This window comes from Callionymus lyra, chromosome 3, assembly GCF_982586985.1.
Source record: "Callionymus lyra chromosome 3, fCalLyr1.hap1.1, whole genome shotgun sequence".
NCBI classification, from domain to species: domain Eukaryota; kingdom Metazoa; phylum Chordata; class Actinopteri; order Syngnathiformes; family Callionymidae; genus Callionymus; species Callionymus lyra.
In genome coordinates, this window is record NC_141820.1 from 16,206,254 (window position 1) to 16,233,947 (window position 27,694).

A 27,694-nucleotide genomic window follows, 5' to 3' on the forward strand; every position below is an offset into this window, starting at 1 on the left:
CTGTTTAATCTAAGGTAAAGAGTGTCGTCACCCAGTGTGAGTGTATTTTCAAATTAAGAAACCAGTTTAAATTAAAAGAAAGCCATAAATATTAATACATTTACATCATCTCCGTGCAAAATGCGGGCGTGAACTCAATAGACGTGATTCACTCTTTAAACAGTAGGAGACCTTGTTACACAGTTGATATCAGTAATGATGTTGATTTAAGACTAGCTTTGCATAATGCCTGCCGGTTTATTCAAATCAAGGACTTGGCAAATCCACTTTTGATTATGTCAACCGGGCGTGATGGGTGAACTGCCATGTCAGTAAATACATTAAATAAAAGATTGAATTCAGGAAGTCAGGAAGTGATTTGTTCTCATCTCAGTTTCCATCACGAGTGAATTTAAAGAAAAAATATTCTGTGTAAGTGTCCTCACTGTTGTATTTAGATTTGCAAATGTCAATCATTGATATTTTAATTGTTGTATTACCCTTTGATATGTGGCGCATATGTAGTTATGTGTACCTTCGGCAGTAGATTAAGAGCAAAGCAAACTACAAGTTTTCAAGGGGTAACATCTGGTTTTAAAAAATATGTAGGCATTTATCTGTTTAAAAAGTTTTAGTCTTAAAGACTAATTCCCAAATAGGCAAACACTGTACAGGAGTAGAGTTTTTGTCCAACATTTCCCTTTCAATTATATGTAATTAAACAGGTTTTTGAATGAGCATGATAAGTAGTTTGGTTTGACTTGACCAAAAAGTAATTCTGACCAAACTTTTGACCAGAGTCGAGCTAAACCGGGAGCCAAAATATCCATTTAATGAGGCAGAAACATTCCCAAGATGTCTATCATTCATTAATGCTTCCTCCAGGTAAGGAGATTCAATGGGAATAATGTAGCAAGAATACCCAACATTTCAGGTTTATCTTACCTTTACGACTTCGTCCTGTTGCTTTGAGAAAACTCTATCTATAATGGAGGTCTTGGCTTACTGTAAAACCCAGCCCCTGCAACCCAAAGCCCAGTGAAATGACAGTTTTATTATCTTTTTTTATAACTCATGTTTCATTCATTAGCGAATGGGTCAGTCCAAGTTACTTGAAGGGCCCCCAAGTCTTCAGTTGAACAGTCATAAAACTTCCATTCTTGATTTTTATATGTTATAACCTGCTTCCTAAGACATGAAAAAGCTACTTTTATCATTTTTCAAGGTGTCAAAGTCTATACACTGAATATTAAAATAACATTACATTATTATGACAGTTCCCACCTTAAGTTCCCATCTTGTCTCCAGCAAACGGCTCTTAAATTTGACACCAAGTTTTTCGCGTCTGTGAGGAAAACGGCTTTTAAATCGCTGCCGAGGTGTGAGGTCGATACGGGAAACGACCACGTTATTTCATACTCTGTGTAGAAGTATATAATTGAAAAGTTTCCACAGTAATAGCTTCCCCTGTGTTTGCACCTAATGACTTGTACTTGTACTTTGGTACTTCTAGAAGATTGTTGATTTTTTTTTTGTTTTGTTCTGAAAGATTGTTCTTTTTTCCTTTTTTCAATCCGATGAATTAAAAAGGCTCTCAAGTTTCTGAAGTTCCCCTTTTGTTTTTCCAATTCCGTCGCTGGCCCGAGTGTGCGCATGGATTCGTGCCCTGTGTGCGGCGGCGAATACGGCGAATTCCAGCATTTGGCTTCATACATGTCCGTTTGAAAACTCATCAACAGAGCACAGTGTGAGTCTGGAGGAAAATTGGCAAATGTTTTAGAAGCTCATCCCGATCTTTTAATTAGTCCGATAATCTGAACAGCTGTCGACCGGCGTTTTCCACGCGCACGCGGCCGTACACGCGTGTGATAATGCTACATATGTGGCCGCCGCCGGGTCGCCTCGGAGCGTGAGGCGTGATGGATACTGTCGGCGAGACTCTGCTGACGAGCGGAGAGCGCTGACTGATTGTTATCAAGACGTCTCCGAGCTGTTTTCCTGACTGATTCCCAAAAGTTTTAACATTAATTCAATTTGTGCTCTGAGAATTGACTTTTGTAGGTTACCATGGTGTTGATGAGGCTTCTTGAAACAGTGACTTCCTTTTGAAAGACTACTAGATTTCTACTATTCTCTTTCCATATCTTTAATTTTGTTCTGTAATCAAGGTCTTCGAACCACTTCTAATAAACTAAATAGCACTTTCCAGAAATGGTGTATACAGAGATTTTGAAGTACTTCAAAGTTCTAAAATGTTTATCCTGTCATTTTCAGACATTGGTGAGTAGACTTTGTATTGGAACGGTACAATATCAAGGTACAAGGGGCAACAATACTTTATACTGTAATACTGTAAGATCAAGGATATATGTGTAGTATTGTCCGAGTACTTGTACAGAATTTACAGATCACATGACTCTTGACGAAGTCGTAACTGCTTTCATTTGTTTTGAAATCAAAATATGTACAAACATCAGCTTTGAAAGCTGCTGGAGACGACTGTATCCTCTCGTCCTCAGTCATTGCCAGGATGTCGTGGGATTTCAATTTTCATTTATTTGTGGGGGACAGAATGAAGTTTAATTGCGACAGAAAAAATAACAAACGGTGGGGATATTTGCATGTTAAATGTAAAAAAAATGTAAAATTTTTATTTTTATTTTACAAACACGTTATTAAACAATGAATCATTTTTTTCTCTTTTTTCTCTTACAACAATCAAAACTGTGGAAGAGAATATTGAGGTGTATCACCGTATCGATACTTTCTAACACTTCTATTGGTGAGTGGCCGTAAAAAAAAAAGCCATATTCAAATTGATGGATGAAAACAACTTAAATGATCTTAAGAAAATGAAAAAATAACATAACAAAATCATAATAAGAGTCTACTAAATAAAGAATAATAGGTTTGATTTCTGAAAGTAGAATGACTCGCACTGTAACCTCACATCGCAAATATGTGTGTAGAATAATATAATGAACCAAAGTAGGTAATTTGAGGAAGCACTTTATCACTGCTTCAACAGTTCTAACACAAAATAAAGAGCATCTTCACTGACAAATATTTGATGTTTATATTTACCTCAAGATCTTGTGTGACCTCGATAAAGTTATTGTTATTTTAAAAACAGGGTTTGTATCTTTCATTCTCTTGTTATAAAATACAGGCTGTGGATCTTGTAAAATATTCTCCAGTTCAACAAATGGCCCCGGGGCCTGACTCTGGTAGTGCCCGATCCAATAGATCAATCTAAATCTATAGAAGACCCTCTAGTAGTGGGAACTGATTCTACCTTAACTGGTGCATGTTGTGTCTTCAAAACTTCCTTTCATCCCCACAAAAAGCCATTTTCAGCAAATTACTTTATCTTGTATACAAACACCAAACCTTTGGCTACTCTTTGATGATAATGAGCAGCAAACAAGAGAGACCACATGCTTTAGGATGCAGTTGAAAGGTACATGCAAGTTAAATCATCTAAAGGTTTACTTTTTAAATATAATTAGGACATAATGTCTGTCCAAGTTTAAAACATCTAATTGGAAAAGAAAAAAAGAAATCCCAAAGGAGACCTCCTGAGGGATTAATAAAGTTATACCTAACCTACAGAGGATGTAACACTAAATATATAATAAAGTTAAATGCAAGAAACAACCTTCTCATTCATTAAGGTTGTATGAGTAATGAATCTAAAACACCTGAATTATATATATATATTTATAGTACAACACTGCAGAAAACTGACCACAAACTGTTTCCTTCAACTGAGAAAAATCTCTAAACTTAGGAAAATAATGTCACAACATGATCTGGAGCTTGTGTCTTCTCGTTTAGACTATTGTAACAGTTTATTTTGGTGTCTAAACAAGAAGGATCTGTCTCGCCTGCAGTTGATACAGAACTCTGCATAGAGAATTCTGATCTGCTCTAGTAGAAGAACTCACATTTCTCCGATCCTTAAAACTCTTCACTGGCTGCCAGTTTCTTTCAGGATCAATTTTAAAATTCTGGTTCTTACTTTCAGATCTATTTATAGTCAGACCTTACATCACTGATCTGATCCAGACTTACACCCCAGCTCGGGCTCTGAGGTCTGTGGATCAGAATCTACTGATGGTTCCTGAACACGGTTCAGGACCAGAGGAGAGAAATCCTTCCACTGTTGCCCCTAAGCTTTGGAACGATCTTCCTCTTACTCTGTGTTTGATGATCTACTGACTCCTTCAAGAAACATCTTAAGACATCTTTATTTGTGCTTTCCCCTGATTTTCTGGGAGTGTGTTTGTCTTATGTGTCTTGATCTTTTAAAGTATATATTTTAATCGGTATTGTTTTTGATTGTTCAAGTGCTTTGTGACCCTGGTCTAGAAAGGCGCTTTACAAATAACCATTATTCACTTACTTACTATTACAAAAGCTATTACATCCTCATTATCTGGTTCAAGTACTACTTGTATCTGCACTTCAATTCAATCAGCTGTAATTCAAGGTTACTATAAAAAAAGTAACAAGACATCACAATAACTCGAACACATCGCCATACGCCAAACTCTCTAGGAATCGCCACAAAAGCAACACATCAGCACCGAGAAAACATTGTGTTCATCATCAAATGTTGTGCTTTGTGAGGCAACAGTAAGTGGTCACTGAGCGTTGGCAGCTGTCGTCTCCTCAGACGGACTCTTCATTTGTGTGAGCATGACTCTACTGCTAAACCCGGTTCATCTCTTTGGCGAATTTAAAGTTGCCTGTGGCGGAAAGAGATGAGATCCTCTCCTGCTAATGATGAGTTACATGTCGTCCGGGACTAATGCCTGTCCAGAAATGATGTGATTGGCTAATATTTTCTGTCACTCAGAGAGCCTGGAGGCACATTTAACTTAACTTGAGCGAGTCCTCTATCGTGTGTTGTGTTGCCTCTGTTGGAAAACTTTGGCTTAAAGTTCTTAATTTGGATTTGTGTTCCTAGTTATTGGGACGAATTCTGATGTCCGGATTCATTTCTTAAAGTTAAGAAAGACTCGTTTTTATTTTCTTTATTTTATTTTATTCATTTATTAATCAGTTTTTTAAGAGAAGCACATGAAGTGGAAAATAAATCCTGACAATTTGGAAACCCGTCCTGATCTCAGGCAACGGTTAAAAAAACCCCTCAGGTTTCATCTTGTCTCGAGGACAATTTTGTGTCTGAGTCACTCAACTATTACAGCATCTCCATCCCTCAGCGGAACCAGCTGCTTTCTTGTTTTCGTGACTCTACAGGCTGTTCTCTATTTGTGGCCCCCGAGGGATTTACATGACACATGTTGAGACAAAAAAAAAATGATGTGTTCTCTCTCCTCGTGCAAACCATTTTTTATTCACCGGTTTGGTCAGACGTTCTTCACCTCAACGACCACCGTTGAATGTATCTACGGCACTTCTTTCGACTCTGGTTTGGGGACAGGGTATGCAATTTGCTGTTTGTGCAAGCTTTTCATAAAACAACCATGAATTATTAAGCTATAGGAAGTACTTTTTTTTTTTTTTATACTGCATCAGATTCCCAGGTGGTTCAATTAAGTCCAACAAAAGATTGCTGTGGTATTATGTATGAAATTTCAAATAAAGCCCTGTTATTCCTAAGAGAAACATTCAACAATTTATCATTCAAGCTTAGAAAATATATGGAAATTGCAAAATAAATTCCACAGTGTATTTTTATTCGTACTCACTTAAATATAAATGGTAAAAACATCCTCATTCCATTCATTTACTTGTTGATATGTCAATGTGTTGTTCAACAAAAGTCACATTTATGTTGACAATTAAATGATAGATACTAAAATAAACTCATAAATGACTCAGAACTCACTACAAGGTTTTTAACAATGTTTTTATCTTCTATTCTTGAGACTGCTACACTTCTACTAAGGCTCTTAAAGCATGGTTTAATAAAAAAGAACAACACATAAACTTAACATAGTCACTAGGGATGCAACAGTATTGCAAATATTGCCTTATTCCATTATTTATATTTGCGTGATTATTAATAAAAGGATGTTCCTTCACTGATCGTTGCACTTGTTAAATACCTGTTGGTGCTACTATATTTAATTAAAACATTAAGAATTATGATGTGCTTGCTTATCATTGACCTCCGTAACATTTAATATTATAATATAATCATTGCATCCCTAAATGTCACATTGAAGTGAAGTTAAAACTGATTTATCCTTGTAGTTCTAATGCATGCTGTTAGAAGCCACTCGAGTGAATACCAAAATGTTTATAAATCCACATAGTGCTACAGAACGGCACCAAAAACTTATTGGTGTAGGTTAGTGACAAACGGGTCTTTTTTGAAATGGTTGGGGTTTAAATTTGTCCAACAGAATTGTATAATACAAAATACATTTGAGACCGTGTTCCCTAGTAATTCACTTTGTCTGTCAGTATTATCTTTAGGATATGATGTTTGGTAAGACTCAAGGGAAAAACTGTCATAAATGTACTTAGATTTTTGTCAGTAAAAATTTACCATATGCCTAAATAACGGATGAAATACGTGTTGTTTTTTTTCTTATTACTACCTTTTATGTCAGTACCGGTGACAATATAATACCGTGCTGTCCGTACCCATCAATACTTGTAACCAATTTTGAAATTTGAAGTGATATTTGATTGGATTATTAATATTGATAAGGGGGAGATGGAATCATTCATTAGAGCTCAAGAATCTATCCATCGAGCAAGCATTTTGAGAAAACCCCTCAGCAGTATTTCTTACATTATTATATGTATATATTTAACATGCCCACCACTAAAGTAATAATGCACATAAAAAAATGTTAAAATAATAATTAAATAAATTTAAAAATCGTACAATAATGATGTAAACTTGCAATATTATTGCTGTTAAAATCTTTTTTTTTTACACTTTTCATCAGGTCACATTCTCCAGTGAAAAATGCAAACAACCTTTTCTTTTGAAATTGTCCATTTGCTCCCTTTCTACTTCATTCGGACTTTTGGACGGATCGTTTATCTTCAGAAATGTCAGAGAGGAGACTCCTGATATGTCTTCACATTTGTGTAGATTTATCCATCAACAGTTGTGCAGTTTGTTCTCCAAAAGGTAAAAGTCCAGTCGCTCTGAAACCCAATCCTATCATTATATAATTAACCGGAACCATATAAATTGCTGGAATATGATCTATTATGCTGATGTTATCAGTTATAGTCGGTGGCGCAGAAGAAAAGGTTAACGTCGGGTCATGTCGCAATAATCTGCGATGGGAATGTGCGATGAGGTTGAAAAGCCTTTAATCTGACGAGCTTTAAAATGTAGAGATGTAGTTCCTCCCGTTGCAAACGGGGGGTGCTAGAGGACCTGGGAAATCTGAAGGGATCGACGAGACGAGGGGGGGATCTGAGCTCGGTCCCCACAGCCAGCACCATGCTTCAACAGTCCCCCCCCGCCCCCTTCCACCACCACCACCACCACCAACCCTCTCGCCCTCCCCTCACCATTCCCCCTCACACTCTCTCTCCCCCGCCTCTCCGTCTCTCACTCATTCGACTGTGCACTTCCATCCCTTCACCATGGAGATGATTCCGCTCTCCCCGGCTGTGGTGTGCTAGCGACTGGGAAGAGTTCCGACCTGAGAAAAAGGACAGGACAATATCTTTTTTCTTTTTTTTTTTCTTTCCTAAAATCCACGTGAGATCGAGGGGGGAATCTGGGAGATTTACTGACATCCTTTACAAAAACCTGTGGAGAGAGAGGACACTGCTGGCTGCTCATCCAGAGGTGCTGTTAAACATGTCAATGTGTGTGCGTTTGTGTGCGACGTTGTGTTGCACGCTCACCTTTTTAGCATGCATATTCATCTCTCCTCCAAATGTAAATGAGTGCAGCTCTTTCACGAACACACACAGATGGACTCGCTCAGTGCATCGCGACCATATGTTGGTCTTTGCTCATATATGTGTGTGTTGTGAGGGAAAAAACTTGACGGAGAAGGTCACATCTCATTCACTCCGTCTTCACACCAACATGTGTTCTTGTCATGCTGGGATGTTGTCACCGCCTCAAGGTTGCCTCGATCCGCCGTCTCTTCCTCTTATCCGGCTCAGACCGATGGCCGTGCGTTGATACAAGTGTTTTTTTTTTTTCTTGCCGAAAAACGGTACCATGTGGAATCCCTGAAGTCAAGGAGGAGCAGAACCCCCCCTTCTTCCCTCCAGCCCCCCCATCCAACTCCTCCCTCCACCAGCCGTCACGTCTGGTCTCTATTCCAGATGAAATCACTGGCGTGCATCGAGCGTTTGGTTAAGAAAAATCAAATAAAAAAAAGGATCAGCTTTTGATGCTTGTTTTACCTTTTTTTTTCTTCTTTTTCTCTCCATAATTCATCCATGTTGGGATTAGTCCTTCTGGGTCCTCCCATCCATCGCAAGACCCATTTCTGTCAGACTCTTCATCTCCTCTTTGGTCATGCTGAGGCAGCAAGATATCAGTCCCGTCAAGATTCTGTGGGAAATTTTTGTGACTGCTGCGAGATTAATACGGCTGACTTCATGGTGAAGGCTCCAGCAGAAGTTGGAGCCATTTGGGTTTTTTTCTCACGGCTCAAATACTTGTATTATTTTATCTCCAAAAAACATCTTTTAATTTCACGTATTTGCGATAAAATGTTACGGGTGTATAGTGAGTGAGGTCTTAGGTCTTGATGGAGAAACATGGTTCATTCTGTGTGAAGTTTACTACGTTCTTTTGTTGGTTTCTTACTGGCACTTTCCTCACACAAAACACACACAGTTGTGTTGTCAGGTGTGTGAAAAGTGATTTGTAACGGTAGATATTGATCGCATTATGACACCTCCCGAGTAGATTATTTAATTTTTTTAATTTTTATTTAAAGGTCATGTTAAGTGAAGCAAGGTTTAACGAATCATTTTTGGTCAAAATACTTTTTCAAAAATAATATCTTAGCCATGCCCTGTGACAGAGTGGCGTCCTGTCCAGGGTGTCCCCTGCCTCTCGCCCTATGATTCTGGGATAGGCTCCGGTCTCCCCGCGACCCTGACCCTGACCCCGGGATAAAGCGGTTGTCAATGAATGAATGGATGAATATCTTATCCAAAGATTTCTATCAAGATCTCTTATCTTAAAATAAAGACGGAAAAAACAGCAACAATGTCTTTCGTTGTATTTCATTAATGGGGTCATGGAAGCGTTTATTGTTTTTTTTAATAATAAGAAACTTTAATTAGGACATTTTGTTTTGATGGCATCTCCCAATATAAAAATGACATAAAACCAATGAACCCTTGAGTTGTCTCCGGGTTAAAAAATACTTGCAGTGGTGGAGGTCGTTCAACTTGACCCAAGAGACAACACAAAGGATACCACGAACGCATTTGTTTTCGTGGTCTTTAGGGTCACCCTGACCCTGAGATGACATGACAAATAAAAAGAGATAAATTAAATAAAATATTACCATAAAATGTTGAATAAATAATGAATAATTACTTAAAAATAAATCATAGAAATACTCAATAAAGTAAGTACGTAAAAAGAAAAGTAAATTATAAAGTTTGTCAGTTTGTTAAAATGAACTCAACATCTCGGGGTGATGACATCAAATCACAGACGGGGTCATTTGAGTTCACTCTCACGTGCACACTCTCGTTCTCAGATCCTGAACGCGCAACCCCAAATAAAGTATCTTTGGGAGAAAGCTAAAAAAAATGCTTTAAAAGTGTTTTTTCTTTCCTAAATTCTAGTGTCGGACGTAAAAAAAAAATCACATTTCAAATTGCAAGTTCCTTCCCCACAGTTGAGTCAAGCAGAGTTGAGTCCAGTACTCAATACTAGAGGTACCATTCAGAAGATTTGCGTTTAAAGGCAGTTACCTTAAAGCAAAGACTCGTGGCTGAAAAACTCAAAATGTTTAAATCATTACAAGCAATCCGACTGTCCTTCAGAACCATCTCGATGCCCCTAACTGGTCTACAAGAGAGCGGGGTGAGGCCGGGTGGGGAGGGGGGCTCAGTCAAACGAGAAGTACAAACAACCCCCGGGGGAGCCGCATGGTGATTTATGTGTAGACATTCCACCACACGTGTTTACTCGGCACTCCAATTAACACCAGCACCGATCCACGGCCGCGCTTGACAGTCGCTGTATCCGGACGAGGCCAGAGTGGATTCATTATTGCTATCCCTGTTTGTTTGAAGGATTTGGCAAATAGTCGGCAGGTTCCCAGGTCGTTTGTCTCCTGCCACATCATTTGGAATTCTACGACAGAGAATATTGCGGCAGATTAACAGAATGCCAGGAGTCGTTCCTTGTGTTTTTAAGGCGGGCGAGGATTTATAGGGCGTTCATGTCAGAGTTATTGCTAATAAAGTGGTTTTGTTCTTCCAGGGGGTGTGATTGACAAGGACCTGTGCCACTACCTGAACCTGCGCTTTCAGAAAGGATCGGTGGATCACGAACTGCAGCAGATCATCCGGGACAACCTCTACCTACGTACAGTACCTTGTAAGTACTTTTTTTTTTTAATGTATATTGACTTGATGTGTATTTCCTTCGCTATGGTCCTACATTGCGATATTTTTTACGGCTTTTGGACTCTTCGGTTATGGTCCGAGCTAGTCTTTCCAATTGTTTAGATGCTCATTGGATTGTACCGTTCTTGAGGTTTTACCTTTATGCTTTACCAGCACGAGTCAACCATAGAAAACCCTGAAAAGTACATGGATTGAATAAATGAATGTTGGCGCATTGACCGATGTCCACAGAAATCATGACTCATCCCGAATAACCATAGTAAAAGGACAGATATAGCTATGATATATCTTAATGGAACGATGCTAACTTACAGTTTTTGAGTTTAGTTGATTTTATCATTTGAACAAAGGTATATTTAAAAAAAACAACTAAAACTCAGTATAAAAAAAATACTCTATATTAGTGTTTTTTAGGACACACAAAGACACTTCACAAACAAAGGACATGACTAAAGTACAAAAACACCGTTATAAGTATGATTAAACAGGTGGGTTTTGAGGAGTATTTAAAGAGTTTCGAGTGAGTCCGAGTATATATTTCAGTATAATAGTGGCCAACGATGGCAGAATCTTCGGAGCAAAGACTCAAAACTCTATGACAGCCCAAATAAAAGGCTACCAGCACTGTAGAACCCTGGAGTACGCTGAAATAGAATATGGATTGAATAAATTAATAGACGAAGGTAAAGCGTTGCTTAAATGCTTTGTAAATACAAGTGCAATATGGTAATGCATTATTCAATTTATCAAGACATTTGAGCTGAAGTCGATGATTAAGTAATGCACTAATGCATTCAGTAATTTGGTAAATCTATGGTTGACAGTCGGTTATTAATCAATCCAAAGTGCTTTAGTCACGTCAATCCATATATATTCGTTGGTTATAAGCAACAGGGGCCGCGAAGAATATATTTTAATAATTTCCTGGCTGAGTCTCGTTACTAATACATGCAGCATTGATTTATTTAGCGTTTTCTGCTGATCCTACTAAGACAATGTTTGATGAAGCTAAAGTTATAGTTGTGTAAGAAGCATATTATGCCAGACAAGTGGTCGATACAGCAGTAGAGGAGCCCGAGAGATTCAAATTTACACAGGACCGTGGTTGTAAAGCTATAATAATCCACTTTAAATTTGTGTTAACATAAAAATACCTCTATTTTGTCCATGTTCACAAAATATAAAGCCACTTTTAGCCTGTAATTTGATGAGGTTTACCCTTTGTCAAGCACAGGATGTCTCCCAAATTGCACACTTATGCACTTACAAGTAGTATTTTGAGTGCACAATTGCGTCCCAATTAGCAGTGTGTGAAGCCTAATTGGCGCTCTCAAATGGACAAAAAATTGAGTGTGGATCGATGGACACTTTCCACCCTCAACGACCGTCATATTAGTGACGTATATGAGTATATTAGATTCGTCACTGACAACGCTTCTTTGGAGCAGATAACGGCATAAATGTCTCAAGAAAACACTAATTTTGCCACAAAACAACACTAATAACACAACTTAATAACTTGTTTCGGTTGGCAAAGAAGCGTTGTCAAGTGTCGACGATAGAGTTCCACCAGCGGGTTGCAATCAGCTTTAAAAAGTAGTAGAAGAAGAAGAAGCTGTAGAGTCATTTCCGGTAAGTGTATAGCGACAGTGTTTGATTTGAGACCGTACTAATATGCGCACTGGCCTAGTACGTGCACTATCTTAACATGTACTATAAAAAAGTATGGAGAAGATTTGGGACAAAGCCACAGTTCTGCGTATTATCAAATCCCACAATGCACTGCAACAAGGTTGAAGATTCATAACAGTCCGCAAGTTAACAGTTAACAACAGTTAATATTGTATATTTTTATTGGGGTCTGTTTGTGTTTACTGTGGGTCAGAGTCCTGGAAATGAAGGGATGGAATTGATTAATTTAGAACTGGAAGACACAACATTCACCCTCCAGACATAGAAGTAGAATTTCTTGGTTGAATTTTAAACATCATAATGACGGACATCTTTTTAAGGGGTTAGTAACTGTAAATAACACATTTGTTTAACTTGGTTTTGGAGACTCGCATGATAAATATTTCAGGAAATGTAAAAATTTATTAACAGAAAAAAAAAGGCATAGTTGGAAAATCCAGATGAAGATGAAAGATTTATACTCATTTGTGTCAAGACGTTTGACCCTCCAGACTGGAGTGAAAAGCAAGCGTCTCAAATGAGCAGACGGTGAGATGAGGAAGGCTTAAAATTATCGATTGATGCTGTTTTCATTCTCAAGCCTCGCTCCAAACCACTCTTTGCCATATGGCTCGCCTGCATATGTGACATAATAGTCTGCCAGCACCTCAGGGCTTGAATTAGTGATTTCTATTTGCTGTTTTTGCTGAACTTATGCTCATTGGATTCAGTTTAGTGTGTGTGATCATCATCTCTGAAGACTGTTTCTGTGATGAGATGGTCCCGACCGGGCCATTAGACCCATCTGTCTGGACGCGTGATTACCAAATGAAGGGCCTCCACTTCTGTGGGGCCATGAGCAGATGGATTCCACTGATGCGACCTGATTCTACACAAAAATAGCAAAACATGGTTATGTGTTACTTTTACTTTTAGTTAGAAAATAGTTCTGGAACGCACAGCACACTTCCAAGCAGCTCATCAAGTGACATAGGGTAGGATTTAACACAAATGTTTTGGTCCTACCTTCATTTTATCTATTTAATTATTTACATTTTTTGGCATTTAATATATATAATATATAATATAATAATAGATATTATGTTATTTTGTCTTGGTAATTGGGTCTATTTGTTTTTATTATACATAGATATGTTATGTTGATTCCCTGCATGTCGTTCGTTACTGTATTTACTCATTTTATTTCTATAATGCTATTTTAGATGTAATGTCGGCTCTTGTTTGTGTCATTTTGTTTCAGGCAACACTGTATCTCTAATGTTAATGTGTACTTTTTGTCTCTATTATATAGTATATAGTCTTTCTTCAAGTTTTTTTTGTTGTTTCACCATTTTAAATCTTGAAATCATTCAAAAAATGCATTTCTGTTTGCCTTGTTTCGTGTTCCCATTACAGTTTTGTGCCTTTGCATTTCCTCCCGATTTCATGTTTTGATGCAGTTTCGGTACTACGAAATGAGGACGCAGTATCATGATACTTCAACAGCTTTTTCACAAAGCCTCATCAACCCATCACCAGTGAACAAGTAACCAGCCATGACCATAATGCACCTGATGGCGAACATCCTTACAAACCACCTATTTACATTTAATTTCATCTTTTACGGCTTCAACGCTGAAAGATGGTTCTTTATCAAGCTCTTTAGGTCGTTTACGGGCTCATTTGGCTGTGTTACAAATTTGCACGTCATCCTTTCCTCAACGGAAAAGGTCAGATGACAAATAACAGCCACACCAGCCATCAGCAGGATGGATGGCTTGATGAATAAATGGGATGATCGGTATGATTAGAAAAAATGATGTCCAGATGCGCGGTGACAGGCTCGTGAGGAGACGGACAACGTGAACGAGAGTCTGTGCCACGGCATTTGTTTATCCGTCGCACTAAAGCATGAAGTCATAAACTGTCTTTTAAAGCTAATTTGATTCGATAATTAACTGATTATTCTGAGGTTTCTATCTTTGTTCTTCGTGAGGTAATAGTCAGGAAATCTGAAGGCAACTAAGCTTAAAACTTGTCAATAATCCAAACCATTTATTGAATTGAAAATATTTGAAATAAGGATTCATCTTTTCTGTCGTCAATTAGGGCTGCACGATATATCGAACAAATATCGATATCGGGATATTGGCATGTGTGATATGCATATCAAAAACATGTGCGATCATTTATAACTTTTTATTGTACAAATCAAGCATTTCTTAAATGCGCACTTCGACCAATCAGTGTCACGTTCTGTAAAGTTAACAATTTGTACTTCTATGTCTCATTGTCATTTGCGTCTCCGTCTGTCTGTGAGGTGTGCGGCGCAGCTTGCTTGGCTCGGTTGCTATGGCGATGTGTCTTGCTTCGGTTAGCTTGTCGTTAGTTTTATTGATTTGGTGATATCGCGACGCGCCGGCGGCTCCTCTCTGATATCGCTCAGTTTCATGGGAAACTGATGCAAGTCCCGCGAAACTGAGTGTTATAAGTGAGATTTTTCTACGATCAAGTCGGCATATCGCAGCGTTTTCCTTCTCTAAACCCCTGTACCTCCCCTACAGTACTCAGTACAGCTACATTTTTAGGTAAAAGAAAAAGATTTAGATATCGCAATTCAAGACACCAATATTGAATATCGCACTTATTTCCAATATCAAGCAGCCCAATCGTCAATAATTCAAATTTGGTTTACTGTTTGGTATAAATGGAACAATACAAAATAGAATTCTGAATAGTTTTGGAAAAATTTGAAGGATCATCCAGGTAATTGAAAACCAAAAGAATTTAACGCAGAATAAGGTCTCGTAACCTTAAATCATCTTCCTGAAAATGTTGACATTGTAAGATTTAGCGTAAACAACAACATGGAAGAGCTTAACTTGTAAACATCAAAAGGAATGAGACCAAGCAAGAAACTTGCATGTGTTTCCCCCCCAAATATCATTAATTATGAATGAGTCTGCTGGGTCTGGTCTTTCCAAAATAAGTTTGTGCTAAATAAATATGAAAGTCACCAGGACCACTAATGATTCTGTCGTGTCGCCTCATGCGGTTTTGTAGATGTTTGTCCCTCGTATCGACTCTCGCCTGGTGTTGCCAACGGTCTGATGTTCACGGTCATCGAAAGGTTAATCGGTCAACTGACACTAGCATCATCGGCTAGTATTTGATTGGTAGTATTTTACCGTGTCTCACTCCTTATGTAGTTCTATTCAACGTACAACACGGCCCATAAATAATGAAAGTGTTTTCAAAAAGCCAATAAAGTTAAAGTAAAAATAGTTTTTCCGATCTGCAGAACTTTGCCAAAATCTAAAGGGGTTTGTTTACGCGGTAAAAGAGGACGTACAAAAGATAGTCGTGACTAAGGAGAACAAAAATTACAGGTTTAGAAGGACGAGCCTTCGAAGAATGTGTTAAAAGATTACAAAGGCCTAAAAAGACACAATACATACAAACTTCTAAGATTGGAAATGCGTTCATATTTTTACATTTTTCAGCAATATTTATAACTAAACACAATATCTTACCCTTTAAAGTATATACTCTATTGAGTATTGTATTGATTGTTTAAGCACTTTGTGACCCTGGTCTGGAAAAGCGCTATACAAATAAAAATGACTTACTTACTTACTTACAATGTTTTACTTTCAGCAGATTAGCTCCAGTTTTAGATCATGCGCAACATGCCTCTCAAAGTGACGTCAAGTTGACACAAGAAATAAAAGATTTAGACAAATGGACGGAATAATATCTACACCTAAGCTCAAGACATACCCATCAGGCCTTTCGTGTCACAACGTCAAAAGAGACACTTAGCTGTTGCTATTTTAATACAGGAGTGATAAAAGATTGATAACATTCTGTATGTATCTGTTTAAAGGAAATAGTGGTAGAGAAGTTGACCGGCCCACAAAATGGACTTCCTAATGAAAATCCAGTCCATTTGAAAACTTTAGTTGAATAAGCCCTGCCTTGGTGAAGCGTGTCAAGATGTCTGGTTCAGATACGGTGGGTAGAGTAGGAGATACTCGGGCTTTCATCGGGGACTGAACAGAAAGGACAAGATGAGAAATGATCAATGGGGACAAATGAGTTGTGGGAGAGCCGGAGATACCAGGTGAAAGAAGAAGCGGGGAGGCAACCAATGAGGTTCTCGGAGGAGATAAAAGAGGCCATGAAATAGATAGCGGTGACCAAGAAGATGGAACAAGATTAAGGTTTAGAAGGAGGTGGTGTCAAAGAATGTGTAGTTGGATTACAAAGACTAACAAATACACAATATGTACACACCCTTAAAGGCTGGAAATGCCAGCTGAGCTACACAGGTTTATTTTCCGCAAAAACAACACATGACCCCCTTTTTTGTTGTGTTTCTTGGTTTCTTGATCTCTGACCAGTGAACCTTCTTCATAAGGGTGCTAGAAAATATAGAAATGGCAATATATCACAAAATACTTTTCCCCAATATAAGTATTCGACAGCACCGTAATCGACTTTAAAAAAGACCTGAAACATTTGTTTATTAATTATTTATTATTTTATATATATGTTTTCCCATTTTTGGCTTGCAAATCATATTTGTTACCATCGCTTTTTACGATTTATTGTTCAATAATTCTATTTTTTTTACAATTAACATGCAAATATTCACCCGCAATTAAGTCCTCCTGAAAAAACAATTAAAAAAAACAAACGCAGTGACTGAGGACCGGAGGATACAGTCGACTCCAGCACCTTTTAAAGCTGATGCTTGGACATATTTTGGTTTAAAAATGAATTAAAGCAGTTAAGACTTCAAGGGTCTTGTGGTCCGACTGAAACGATATTACAAATATTAACTTGTTCCTACAATATCTCAATATATTGTATCATTTCGCGAGATTCTTGCCAATAAACAGCCTTACTTCCTTATAAATTGATGTTAAAAAAGATGTTTAAAAAAGATGTTAAAAGGCTCTAAACGTGTTAAGGATGTTGAAGGAACTAGCATTGAGATTAGCAGAAATTGGGGAGAAGGATTCTGCTTTGTTTCATTCTAAAATAAACCATTATTATTATTAGTTATTTCAAGCTTTTGTGGACATTCTGAAATGACCAACCGGTTAGATTCAACCCACGGGCATTGAGTTTGAGACACGTGCTGTGGAAGGCCTTGATTGATTTCTTGTTCTTGAAAGTGCAGTTCCAAGGGTAGAGTGGAAGTGAAAGAGTACAGAACCTTGAGGTTCACCTGAGCTAGGGTGGTGGTAACCAGGTGTAGGTCAATGACCTTTTGGTGCCTCTCCTTCTAATGAGCCCGTGTCACATATGTCTCACCACGACATTCTTATTTGTACAGGCTTTTACCTGATGTTCTGGCACTCCTGTGTTCGTCTTATGTGTTTTATAGTTTATATTTTAACAGTGTATTGTTCTTGAAACACTTTATGACCCTGGTCTAGAAAGGCGCTTAGAAATAACCATTACTTACTTACTTACTCTTACCTCGACATGCTCAACTCAAATAGCTGCTTTCAACTCTGATCTTTGATTGTGTTTTAAACTTACTGTAGTATAATGATGAACAATTCCACTTGTTCTTATCAGTCCCTTATTTGCTCTGTTTCTGCCTTTTCTCTCTTATTGGAGGAAGCGTTTCCATGGCAACTGTTTCCACTCCTTGTCTGCATCAAAGGCAAAAAACCTCAGCCCATTTTTTTTTCTTTGGAAATCCTTAATTATATATTTCAACAGTTTAAAATGGGTCAAGTTTTTATGAAGTTGTATTAGTACTACGAATAAAAAGTATTCTTTAGTGAATTCAGACGTGGTTCTGAGGCAAAGACGGGACGCAGATGTGGACGTGTTGGTGGTCGAGGCGGGCGTGACGTCAGGCGCCTCGATACAGAAGGGGCCACGTGAGTCGTGTGAAATTTGAACTCTAATTGGCCTTCAACAGAAGACCCCCCCCCCACGTCCTTGTCTGTCCAGCCGTAATGTCAGACACATCCATCAGGCCCGTCTAAGGGTCACATCGTCATGACTTCATAGCTTCCTCGTACTCATTAGAATGAATCCATGACTTTGAATGGGTCTGAAAAAAACCTCCCTTTCCATTTCTTGAATAAATAAGTCTTTGGTTAACCTTCAAACGACCGGTCTGTTAAGTATTTTTTTTCTCGTGGAAATGCGCTTTAAGTAAGTTGTTTAAATGTCTGTACAATTCAAGAAATACAACCCTTACCTTGAAATGTCAGTTCAACATCGGGTAATAATTCACCTCTATTCTTGATTTACGAGCACTTTCCGTCACCTGAGCCATTACAAATGTCAGTGTAGCACATCATTGATTTAACTGTGTAATCCAAGAGCTAACGCCGCAGGAGGCTAATTGATCCTGGTTCTGTTATGCTTCTTCATTTAAGTGACAGGCCACTGGGTTTGCTTTATTTTGCTTCTTGGCAGGGCCACATTAGGATTTGATTTAAAATGACAGACACCAAAGTCAGGTGCGGGGAATGTTTTAAAAAAAAAAGATTTTAAAGTTCACAGCACGAAATGAATCGGTCGCCGAAGGACGAAAAGGTTGAATTTAATCCAGTCAATCTAAAGTGGGATGTTACTTGAGGACTCTGTTGACAGGTTTTCTGCGGCTCCTTTTTTAATTATTCAAAGCTCTTAATCACACATCGAAATGGAAATATTTCTTTCAAATGACCCTCTTGTTATGGAATATTCAATAGTAATTTGATTCAAATGGCAAATTGGACATTAAAAGCCTTGACTTGTATCTACGACATTGCATTTAAGATCAATGTTTTCCTTTAAAGACCACATTCCATTCTAATAGAATATACAGACAGAGTATAAGGTCTTTATCTTCGATAATGTGAATTGATCCTCGAACCTTAAACAATCCGTTATACAGAGCAAAGCTTTCCCTAAGTGGCTCTCGCCTTCTTTTTTGAACCTGAAACTATCAGAACTCAACCGTTACACCAGTCTTCTGTGAAAACTCCTTTAGGACCAGATCCCGTTCATTTGTTCAATTATTTTTTTTTTACAAAAAAGTCAAAGTACTTATCAAGATTCATCTCAATTTAATTAGGTTTCCTTACAAATGTGTAAAAACTTCTAAAAAGGAATTCCGAAGAGTGACTTGATTCTATCAGATATCAGATGCGTCCTCACCTTCCCTGAAAGTCACGGCTCAACCAAGGCATCTCTGGAAAATCGGGGACAGAGGAGAGCGTTTTGTCTGGTCCGCCGAGGAGCTCTGGGACCAAGCGGGTCCTAAATTTTAATATTCATGACCACGATCGTCACTGAAAAAAAGTGCCTTTTCTATGGCTACTAAAAAATGTCTCCCTGCCTTCTGGTGCTGCTTCATGCACATTTCTGTATCCATTGTCTGGCCCGATGTTAACTATGAGTGGAGTTTAATGAGTGGGAATCGGTTTTTGTAACACAATGATTGTAGTTTTGCTCCCGTTAATTGCGTTACATTTGCATCAAATTCTCTTTCCCGGTGATTCCCACCTGGCTAATGACATGAGTCTGTCTAAAAGCCAATGTGCTCATTCATAGTTTGATAACCTTGTAAGTGGATAAACATGCGTTCACACATGTCTTCATCCTAGTCCTGCAGACAGAATTCAAGATTAAAGATTTAATTATTATTTAATTCACATATCAGTTCCTCTTGTTCTACTTGTGTCTTTTCAATCGATATTAATTCTTAAATTTTACTTCTTTTTTTTTATCCTTGAGCTCTAATTTTTAACAAAGCATCTCCGGATTATTACCTTCACCAAATAACATTTATTACCATCTTCTTTGATCAAAAACATCTCAAAACATATTCAATGGAATTGTTGATGACAAACCCTGTTTTCTTCAGTCCGTGTTGCGATCGAAAAGACATTTTCAGAAAATGTTTCCAATGACAAATAATTTATAATTTTCTTTGTTTCCAAAATTACCATTTGGATCTGTATATCTTTAATTTGTCACTTTATGTTCCAAACGAGTCCATTTCCCAACCATTATTGCTACAATTAAAGCCATGGCTGTCATCAGTATTCAGTTAGAAATCCTTGATGTTGTTGATTATTGATTGACGGCTTCTTTCATCAATGCTGAGAATTTCCAAGAACACTTTAAGCATCGAACGCTTCCATCCAGACACCTTTTGTCAGGGAACAACGTTTATATTTCTTTCATATTGACATGGCTTGTAAGAAAACTTTTCACAAAATAAGCAGCGCCCAAGTGCTGGATCCAACCCACAGAAGAGAAAGTCTGAGCACAAGTACACACTTTCCTTTTTTTAACAACAGGAGTCCAATAACTACAACTACAAGAGTCCAATATCAACAAAAAAACAGACCAAAATATCAAAAAGTACAAGTCCAATATCCCAAAAGTCAGGTTCAAGGGAGTAAAAAGAGGAGAAACGAGAAGTTCAAGAACAAAATGAAACCAAAATAAAAGTTTAACGTTACAAAAGCCCTGTTTCTTCTCTGTAGATGTCCAAAATGTCTCCATCATTGACCAAAAATATAAATGCAATGAAATGTTTGGCAGAAAAAAAGCATCCCATGAGCAAAATAAACAAAATAAAATCCAACAACTAGTCAATATGATGGTTTCCTTCAGAAGTTACCAGTTTATAGTACTGCTATTATTAAGTCATTATTGAGAATGTGGGACCTAAAAGTTCAATTAAACTATTGTATAATACGGTTGCGCTCTGATTGAACACAACATAATAACTGCAGCTTCTTTAGTTTTCTTTATTTCGCCGGTTCCCTCAGTTCACCATCAATCCAGCCGAACTAACTAACCGTTCATTTACATACGCAGAACAAAAAGCCTCGTCTGGCTCCTGCTCGAATGCATCAGCCTAAATTTAGCACAATATGAATACAGTAGCGAGACCAATGGATAATTTTTCACTCTATTCCCAAGCTTTAATTTAAAAGCTCGCTTCATGAGAGATAAATCACCGTCTCCCTCCCGCTGTGTGATTGTGTTCACCACACTAACTGTGATTAACATCCATCTGCAGCGGCGGCAGTAGGCAGCGTCCCGCGAGTGGACCGTCTTTAATGAAAGTTTCGCTGCCGTGTCTTTGTAGCGGCGTATGTTCTTCGAAGTTAAGTTAAGGAAAATGACTCTAGAACGTTGTTCTAGGTCGGATGATACATGTTATCCTTTAATCGATACCGTGACGATATTTGAACACGATTAGTGCGATATTTGATACATTGCAAGAAATCTCATCAGTGATTTACTGCTATATATGTAATTGGGAAAATAGAAAGTAAATGTTAAAAATGTACATTTTGTGAATAACATTGTACAGCTGGACAAATTAAACATATATAACATGTTGATGTAAACCTAGACAGTGCTACTGGATTTAGGGCTGGAACTCAAAAAAGTATAGATGCTAAAATGTTATACCTGGAAATGATACTAGTTTCAAAAGTATTAATACTACCTGATTGTTATTGTTCATTTAATTAATTAATTTTTTGCATCGCCTAAGACCTGACATTTTTTAATCGTAGTTACAGTTTTATTATAAATATTTCATGTTTGGTTCTGTTAATTGTTACACGTTGTCACAGAGTTTATTTTGAATACATTTTTCATTGGTCCATATTTATTTCGACTTTGGGGATCGAGTATCTGTATCAAGGTCAAGATTTGGGTATCGTGACAACCCTACTCACAAGTCGAAAGCAACTTTTTTGATTTAAACGTGTACCCGCATTAGTTTAACTTCAGCTAAACAAAATACAAATGACATAAAAATGAAAATATAAAGAAAATATTAGACTAATTTCAGTGTGCAACCGATTACATGCACCCGTCCACTACCTTGGAATTGGGTCAACCTGGAAACATGAAGGCATTTCATTCAACAGTAAGTAAATAATATGCTTTAATACTTAAATGTTTAACGTGAATCGTGACAATGCTTTCTGATTCACTGAATACTAACTAGTAACTTTAGTGAACTTGGGCCATTTCAACTTATTTTTTAACAAAACAAGAAAATTAATCAAAATCCTAAGTACATTTCAGAAGGAATGCATCAAGTTTTTTTGTGTTCTGAAACTCTTCTTCACCGACTGCCGCTCACTCCTACTTAATCCTCGCTTATTAGAATTAGCGCCCCCACAAACGGGACAGGAGAGATAAGGTACTGACGCATCCATAATGAGTGTTGTAATAAAATATTGATTATTGCCGTCAGTGAATGGATTATTTATTGCGAAAGAGAGCACAACTTAATATTGCAATATTTATTATTTTGCACCTCTGGTGATGATATTGTATTCTTTCTTTGCCACTGACGTACTGAAGGCTTGAAGAGGGCAACTATCGTATAACCTTGCGATAACCGTCTGCTCTCGGATACATACAAATCTCGGCGTCACTGTTGCCAGTGTTGAGTTCAAATCGGGCTTGACGCCTCGCAATGTTTGCAGGTGATGATATTATTAGCAGTGAGTGTATGCACTTATCTCTAATGGCTACAGAGCGAAGTGAGTTGTACAAATTGAAAGTGAGCAGAAGAGGTTCAATTTGAATATTGATATTCAGGGTTCTGCGCTTGACGTCTTCGCTGCTAAAGTGCAGGATTCACGAGCGCAAAGTCACAACACAATAATGGGATTACGGTAAATGTCAATTTATTTCCGTTCGTGCTTTTTGTTGGTAAACTTCATCGCCAACAACATTCCTACATCTCTGCTTTGTTTCAGTAAAATGTGAATTTTTAAAACAAGTGTATCTTGAGAATCAGCCTGTAACCCTAATGTTTGCTTTTGTTCTTGCTCTTTAAACATCTTTCTTTTACCGATGAAGATTTACTCCTTTACTCCATCGGTTTGGTGAAGCAAATGCAAACCCTTGTCATAATAAGTAATAACTGAGAGAGCTACTACATTGCTCTTCATTAATGATAATAAAGCAAAGAACGTGAAGAGATAATAATAAAGGAACTTATGCAGAACAAGCAAAAATCTTAAAGGGCAATTATGTCAATGATAAATCGTATTTATTAAGTATTAGATGTATATGTTTTTAGGAGGTAAACATTTCAAATCGTATGCTTAAAATACAGTTACAAGAACAACAGGTTTTTCAAGAATTGATACAAATATACACACAGAACAATAAACAACCATTTAAAAGGGCAATAAGAGTAAATGATATCATTGATAAATAATATTTATAAGATGTATATTTTAAATAATAGCAGGCAGGTCTATGGATACATATTAAAGTTGCTGTTTTAGGACATTAATTCAACAAAACTACACCTTAAACACTGTTCCAGATCTACTGAAATAATAAATCATTCTATTAATTTTAAAAAGATTTGTATTGAACAAACCTAATATTAGTTGCTGTGACTAATGGCCAAACATTTTGAGGGAAGGAATTATTTTTAATTTATCTTTTGTGTGTGTTTTAAAGTCTTACTATCTTCCTCCACCTTAGCCTATATTGATCATTCTTCATTTTCAAACTCGTCTTCTTCACCTGGTTATTCACCAAATCCGTACTTAATGAAGCTGGTTTTAAGATTTAGATTTTAATAAAAGGAACAGAAGTCTTTGAGTTCATGGTGTAAAAATGTGTTTGCTATCTAAAACCTCTCCGAACCCTGCAGCCTCTCACACGAGCTAAAAGGTTCACTGTTCAATTTGTTGGTGTTATTTGTCTGTTTGGAAGAATAAGGGCCGAAAGCAAATGAAACCTCCCTCCGTTCGTCTCTGTGGTGGTTCCACTCTTTGATCTCCGGTGCTCCACTATCTTCTCTCTGGATAATGGAACAGTAGGAAACCTTTTTTATTTTCATGTTCATCCAGTTGAACTCCAGCTTTAAACACTACAAATCTTAGCTTTTTTCTTTTCAGTTGTTCACATCCAGAATCGAGTCTGTCATCTTGACAACACTGGAGGACATTTACAGAATCATCTTTAAACTGATCAACACAGTTTTTTTTATCTTCTCCAGACACAAGTAGAAACCCAGACGGCGCACCAACAGAACTGAAACAGGATTATCAATAGTGGTTCACGCAGTTTAATCTCAAGTAAATTACATTTGAAGTCAACCTATCTCTGGAGCGTGATTTAATTTAGCAGCGTTATTAATAATTAATGCTTTAATTTTGAGGATCACACTTTTAATTATCCACGCAAAAGACATATTATTAGCACCTACTTTTTAATTAGGACTGAATTTGTTTTAATGAACATGTTGTATTATGACGGTAGTATCTGGTTTGGTTTGTGATGAAGAGTTTTATCACAAACTTTCAGGACATTTAAAAAAGTTCATGTAAAGTGTTTGTTTTTTTATCTAGTGATCTTCTTTGTTACCCTAGTTGGCAGATATTTGATGCTATTTCTTTTTTTTTTAATATAGTTATAGACATTTATAAAATGGTTTAAAACCACTTTGATTGGAGGATATCTTTATATTTAAAATGTATTATTATTATGTTTTATTAAGTAAATATTCTATTCCTATCTAAAATAAGGTGTGTTTTTTACTAATGTATAAAGGTATTCTTTTTCAAATGCCGTCACTGTGTGTTGAATGCAATTGTATCCTATAAATTAGATAATTAATCTCTTAATATCCGTTGACTTTCAATGGAATTTTTTCTTTTTATGATTCAAGATCAATGTTAAGATCAAGCTGTTTTTCTTTTCGCCATAAAACAAACATCTATTGAGTAGCTCATTGACCTTGAGCGTTTCCGAGAAGGTCGAGAGCCATGGCGTCTTTTTTAGGGTCGTCAGAAGACTTCAAAAACTCAAACTAACCGAGCGTAACCATCGACGGCTCTGGGTCGATGTAGATATTTGTGGCTGACACGGGAGAGGTAGGTGAGGCTTATCGTGAGGATTTAGAAGTATCAGGAACACAGGGAAGGGCAAAGTGATGAACGGCCAAGGTCGAACTTCAGGCAAACAAACGGATGTAAGAGAACTACATCACAACGGGTGCGAGGAAAGCTGAGGCTGCTGTTCTCTTGAGATAAGGGTTTGATGGCAGGTGAGCTGATGGGGGGGGGGAGGAGAGAAGGTGTAGGACGAGTGTGATCGTGGTCCATAATCCCACGGTGAGGATGGAAACAAAGAACAACAACACAGCTGGTAGGTGATTAAAGCTTTTTAAAAAAGCGTCTTATATCGACTTCAAATCTGCTGCAATGTGTTGCACATTACCCATGATTCAACTGTCATAAAAGTAATCTTCTTGGTGGATCATGAATGCAAAAGAAAACTGATTCTCTACCTCTGACAAAAGAACAGAATCCACGTGGAATATTGTTTGAGGCGTTTTTCCGTCCAGTTTGTTCAAACATATTTAACAGTTTTGATGGTTTACTCATGTGGTCGTGTTGCTTCTCTCTAAAAAACGTATGGAAAACCTTAGTCAGGAATCATGATACATGCAGTTTTAGGTGAAGGCACTACTTCTCTCAAACTATAACAGGGATGTTGCTTTGTAGGTACTTTCTTTAGACCAGGATGTTGAACATTCTGAGAAAAACTGTCCCCTTTTATGGATTGAACAATCTCTGGGATAAAGCTTTCAATTAATATGGTCTAGTTCACTTCCCCGCAACTTGGGCATTGTCCAGTCAAAAATGGATCTTTTCCAATCCAATCTTGTCCCCTTCCATTTTACAAATAGCCTGCCATCAAGGTTGTAGCATCCATTTGAAACACTAGAGACACCGGGGTGTTTTTTCTTAAAGACGGCGAAACGGAAAGCCATACTTTTTAGTCTATAAACTTTGAGACACAGTTTCCAAACAATCATCTTTCTGATATGTGGACCGGGCCTCAGACTGTTTTAGGACTTTTTAAAAATATGTAGGTAGTTGGAATGTGCTACTCGTGTATAACTTAAAGTGCCCTGAAGTCAACGTTTCAGCCCCAGAGGTGACATTCCACACAAGCCAGAGCCCTCCATCAACTGCCAAATAAGTTTCTTTGTTGGAGTAAAGTTGGAAAAATCAATGCCTAATATTTTGAAGATTTAGATCTTTCGAGAAAGAGAACGAAGTTCATACATTCGCTCGAGAGATTGGAACGCTCAGCTTCTATCATTTTTAAGGTAATTTCCTATGAAATATTGTGTTGTTGAGAAGATAAGTCTCACCATATCCAGCCTTACACCCCAGCTCGGGCTCTGAGGTCTGTGGATCAGAATCTACTGATGGTTCCTGAACACGGTTCAGGACCAGAGGAGAGAAATCTTTTCAGGCTGTTGCTCCTAAGCTTTGGAACAATCTCCCTCTGTGTTTGATGATCTACTGACTCCTTCAAGAAACATCTTAAGACACTTTTATTTGTTCAGGCTTTTCCTTGATTTACTGGAACTCCTGTTGTGTTATCAGTTTTATCTTAATCTTTAAAGTATATTCTTTATTGAATATTGTTTTGATTGTTTAAGCCCTTTGTGACCCTGGTCAGGAAAAGCGCTATACAAATAAAAATTACTTACTTACTTACTTACCATAGCTGATAGTTGTGTGTTCTCCACCTGCCACCGACCGTCCGTCTCCACTGAAACTAGTTATGGTTTGTCAAGTTAGATTGTTGTGCCGATAAACAAGCGACAAGTATTGAAACGGAGCAACACTTGGGAGCTTTGTGTCCAGTTTTGGCGACAATGTTGGCTCTTGGAAACTAATTGGCGTACATCTGTCCTCAGTGTGGTTCACGTGTCTGGCCTCATTAGCCGTTGGTCGGACACATGCTCACCTGCCCACACGTCTCTGAAAACATGTGTCACTGTCGCACAAGTGTTTCAATCGAGGCCGGTGCAAATGTCCAGGTAAGATGTTTGAGTCGTGAGTAGCCTTCAATTTACGACCGTGAGATAAAATTTGCTTAACATCTGAAGGTAATCACTATGAAACGTTTTATGGGTTTTGAACCAACCATCAATCCAGGGAAAAAAAGGAGGCTGTTAAAAAGGGATTCGAAAAAAAAAAAGACGCATTTAACTGGAATTATATACCTGACTAATCGCTTTGGACTCCTGTGACATTAGGACTGATCGCTCCGGCTCATAAACTCCACTTCGGGTTCGACTTTAGTCGCTCAAATAAAGCCGACAAACAGATGGCCGCGTCGCATTACCTGTCGCCTGCTTTATTAGAGTCGTCCAGAATCTGGAGAGGAAACGTTCCTCAATTAAAATTCCCTCATTTATTTGATTCCTGGATGGTGAAGTGTTTTTGATCGTAGCTCGGGGACTTTGATTTACATGGAGTACAACGCTTCTATATGCATGTGTTTTATCTGAATTGGGTTGATGCCATACAAGAGGATGTTTTATACCCACAGTACGGCTCGGCCTGCGTTAATTTCTTGAATGAATACGACCGTGGCACCGGATGAATATTGTATTATTCAAGCCTCCTGATGAGGCAGGAGCATTATT

General features: G+C 37.8%; 1 protein-coding gene across 4 annotated transcripts in view; it reads left to right on the forward strand.

Moving 5' to 3' along the window:
- The window catches only part of magi2a (membrane associated guanylate kinase, WW and PDZ domain containing 2a), a 240,912-nt gene that overhangs the window by 59,356 nt on the left and 153,862 nt on the right, over positions 1 to 27,694 (forward strand). For all 4 annotated transcript variants that reach the window (XM_087786601.1, XM_087786598.1, XM_087786599.1 and 1 more), the window contains exon 2: positions 10,397 to 10,513. In XM_087786601.1, coding sequence (XP_087642727.1) covers positions 10,397 to 10,513 — 117 coding nt within the window. The remainder of the gene's footprint in view (positions 1 to 10,396; positions 10,514 to 27,694) is intronic.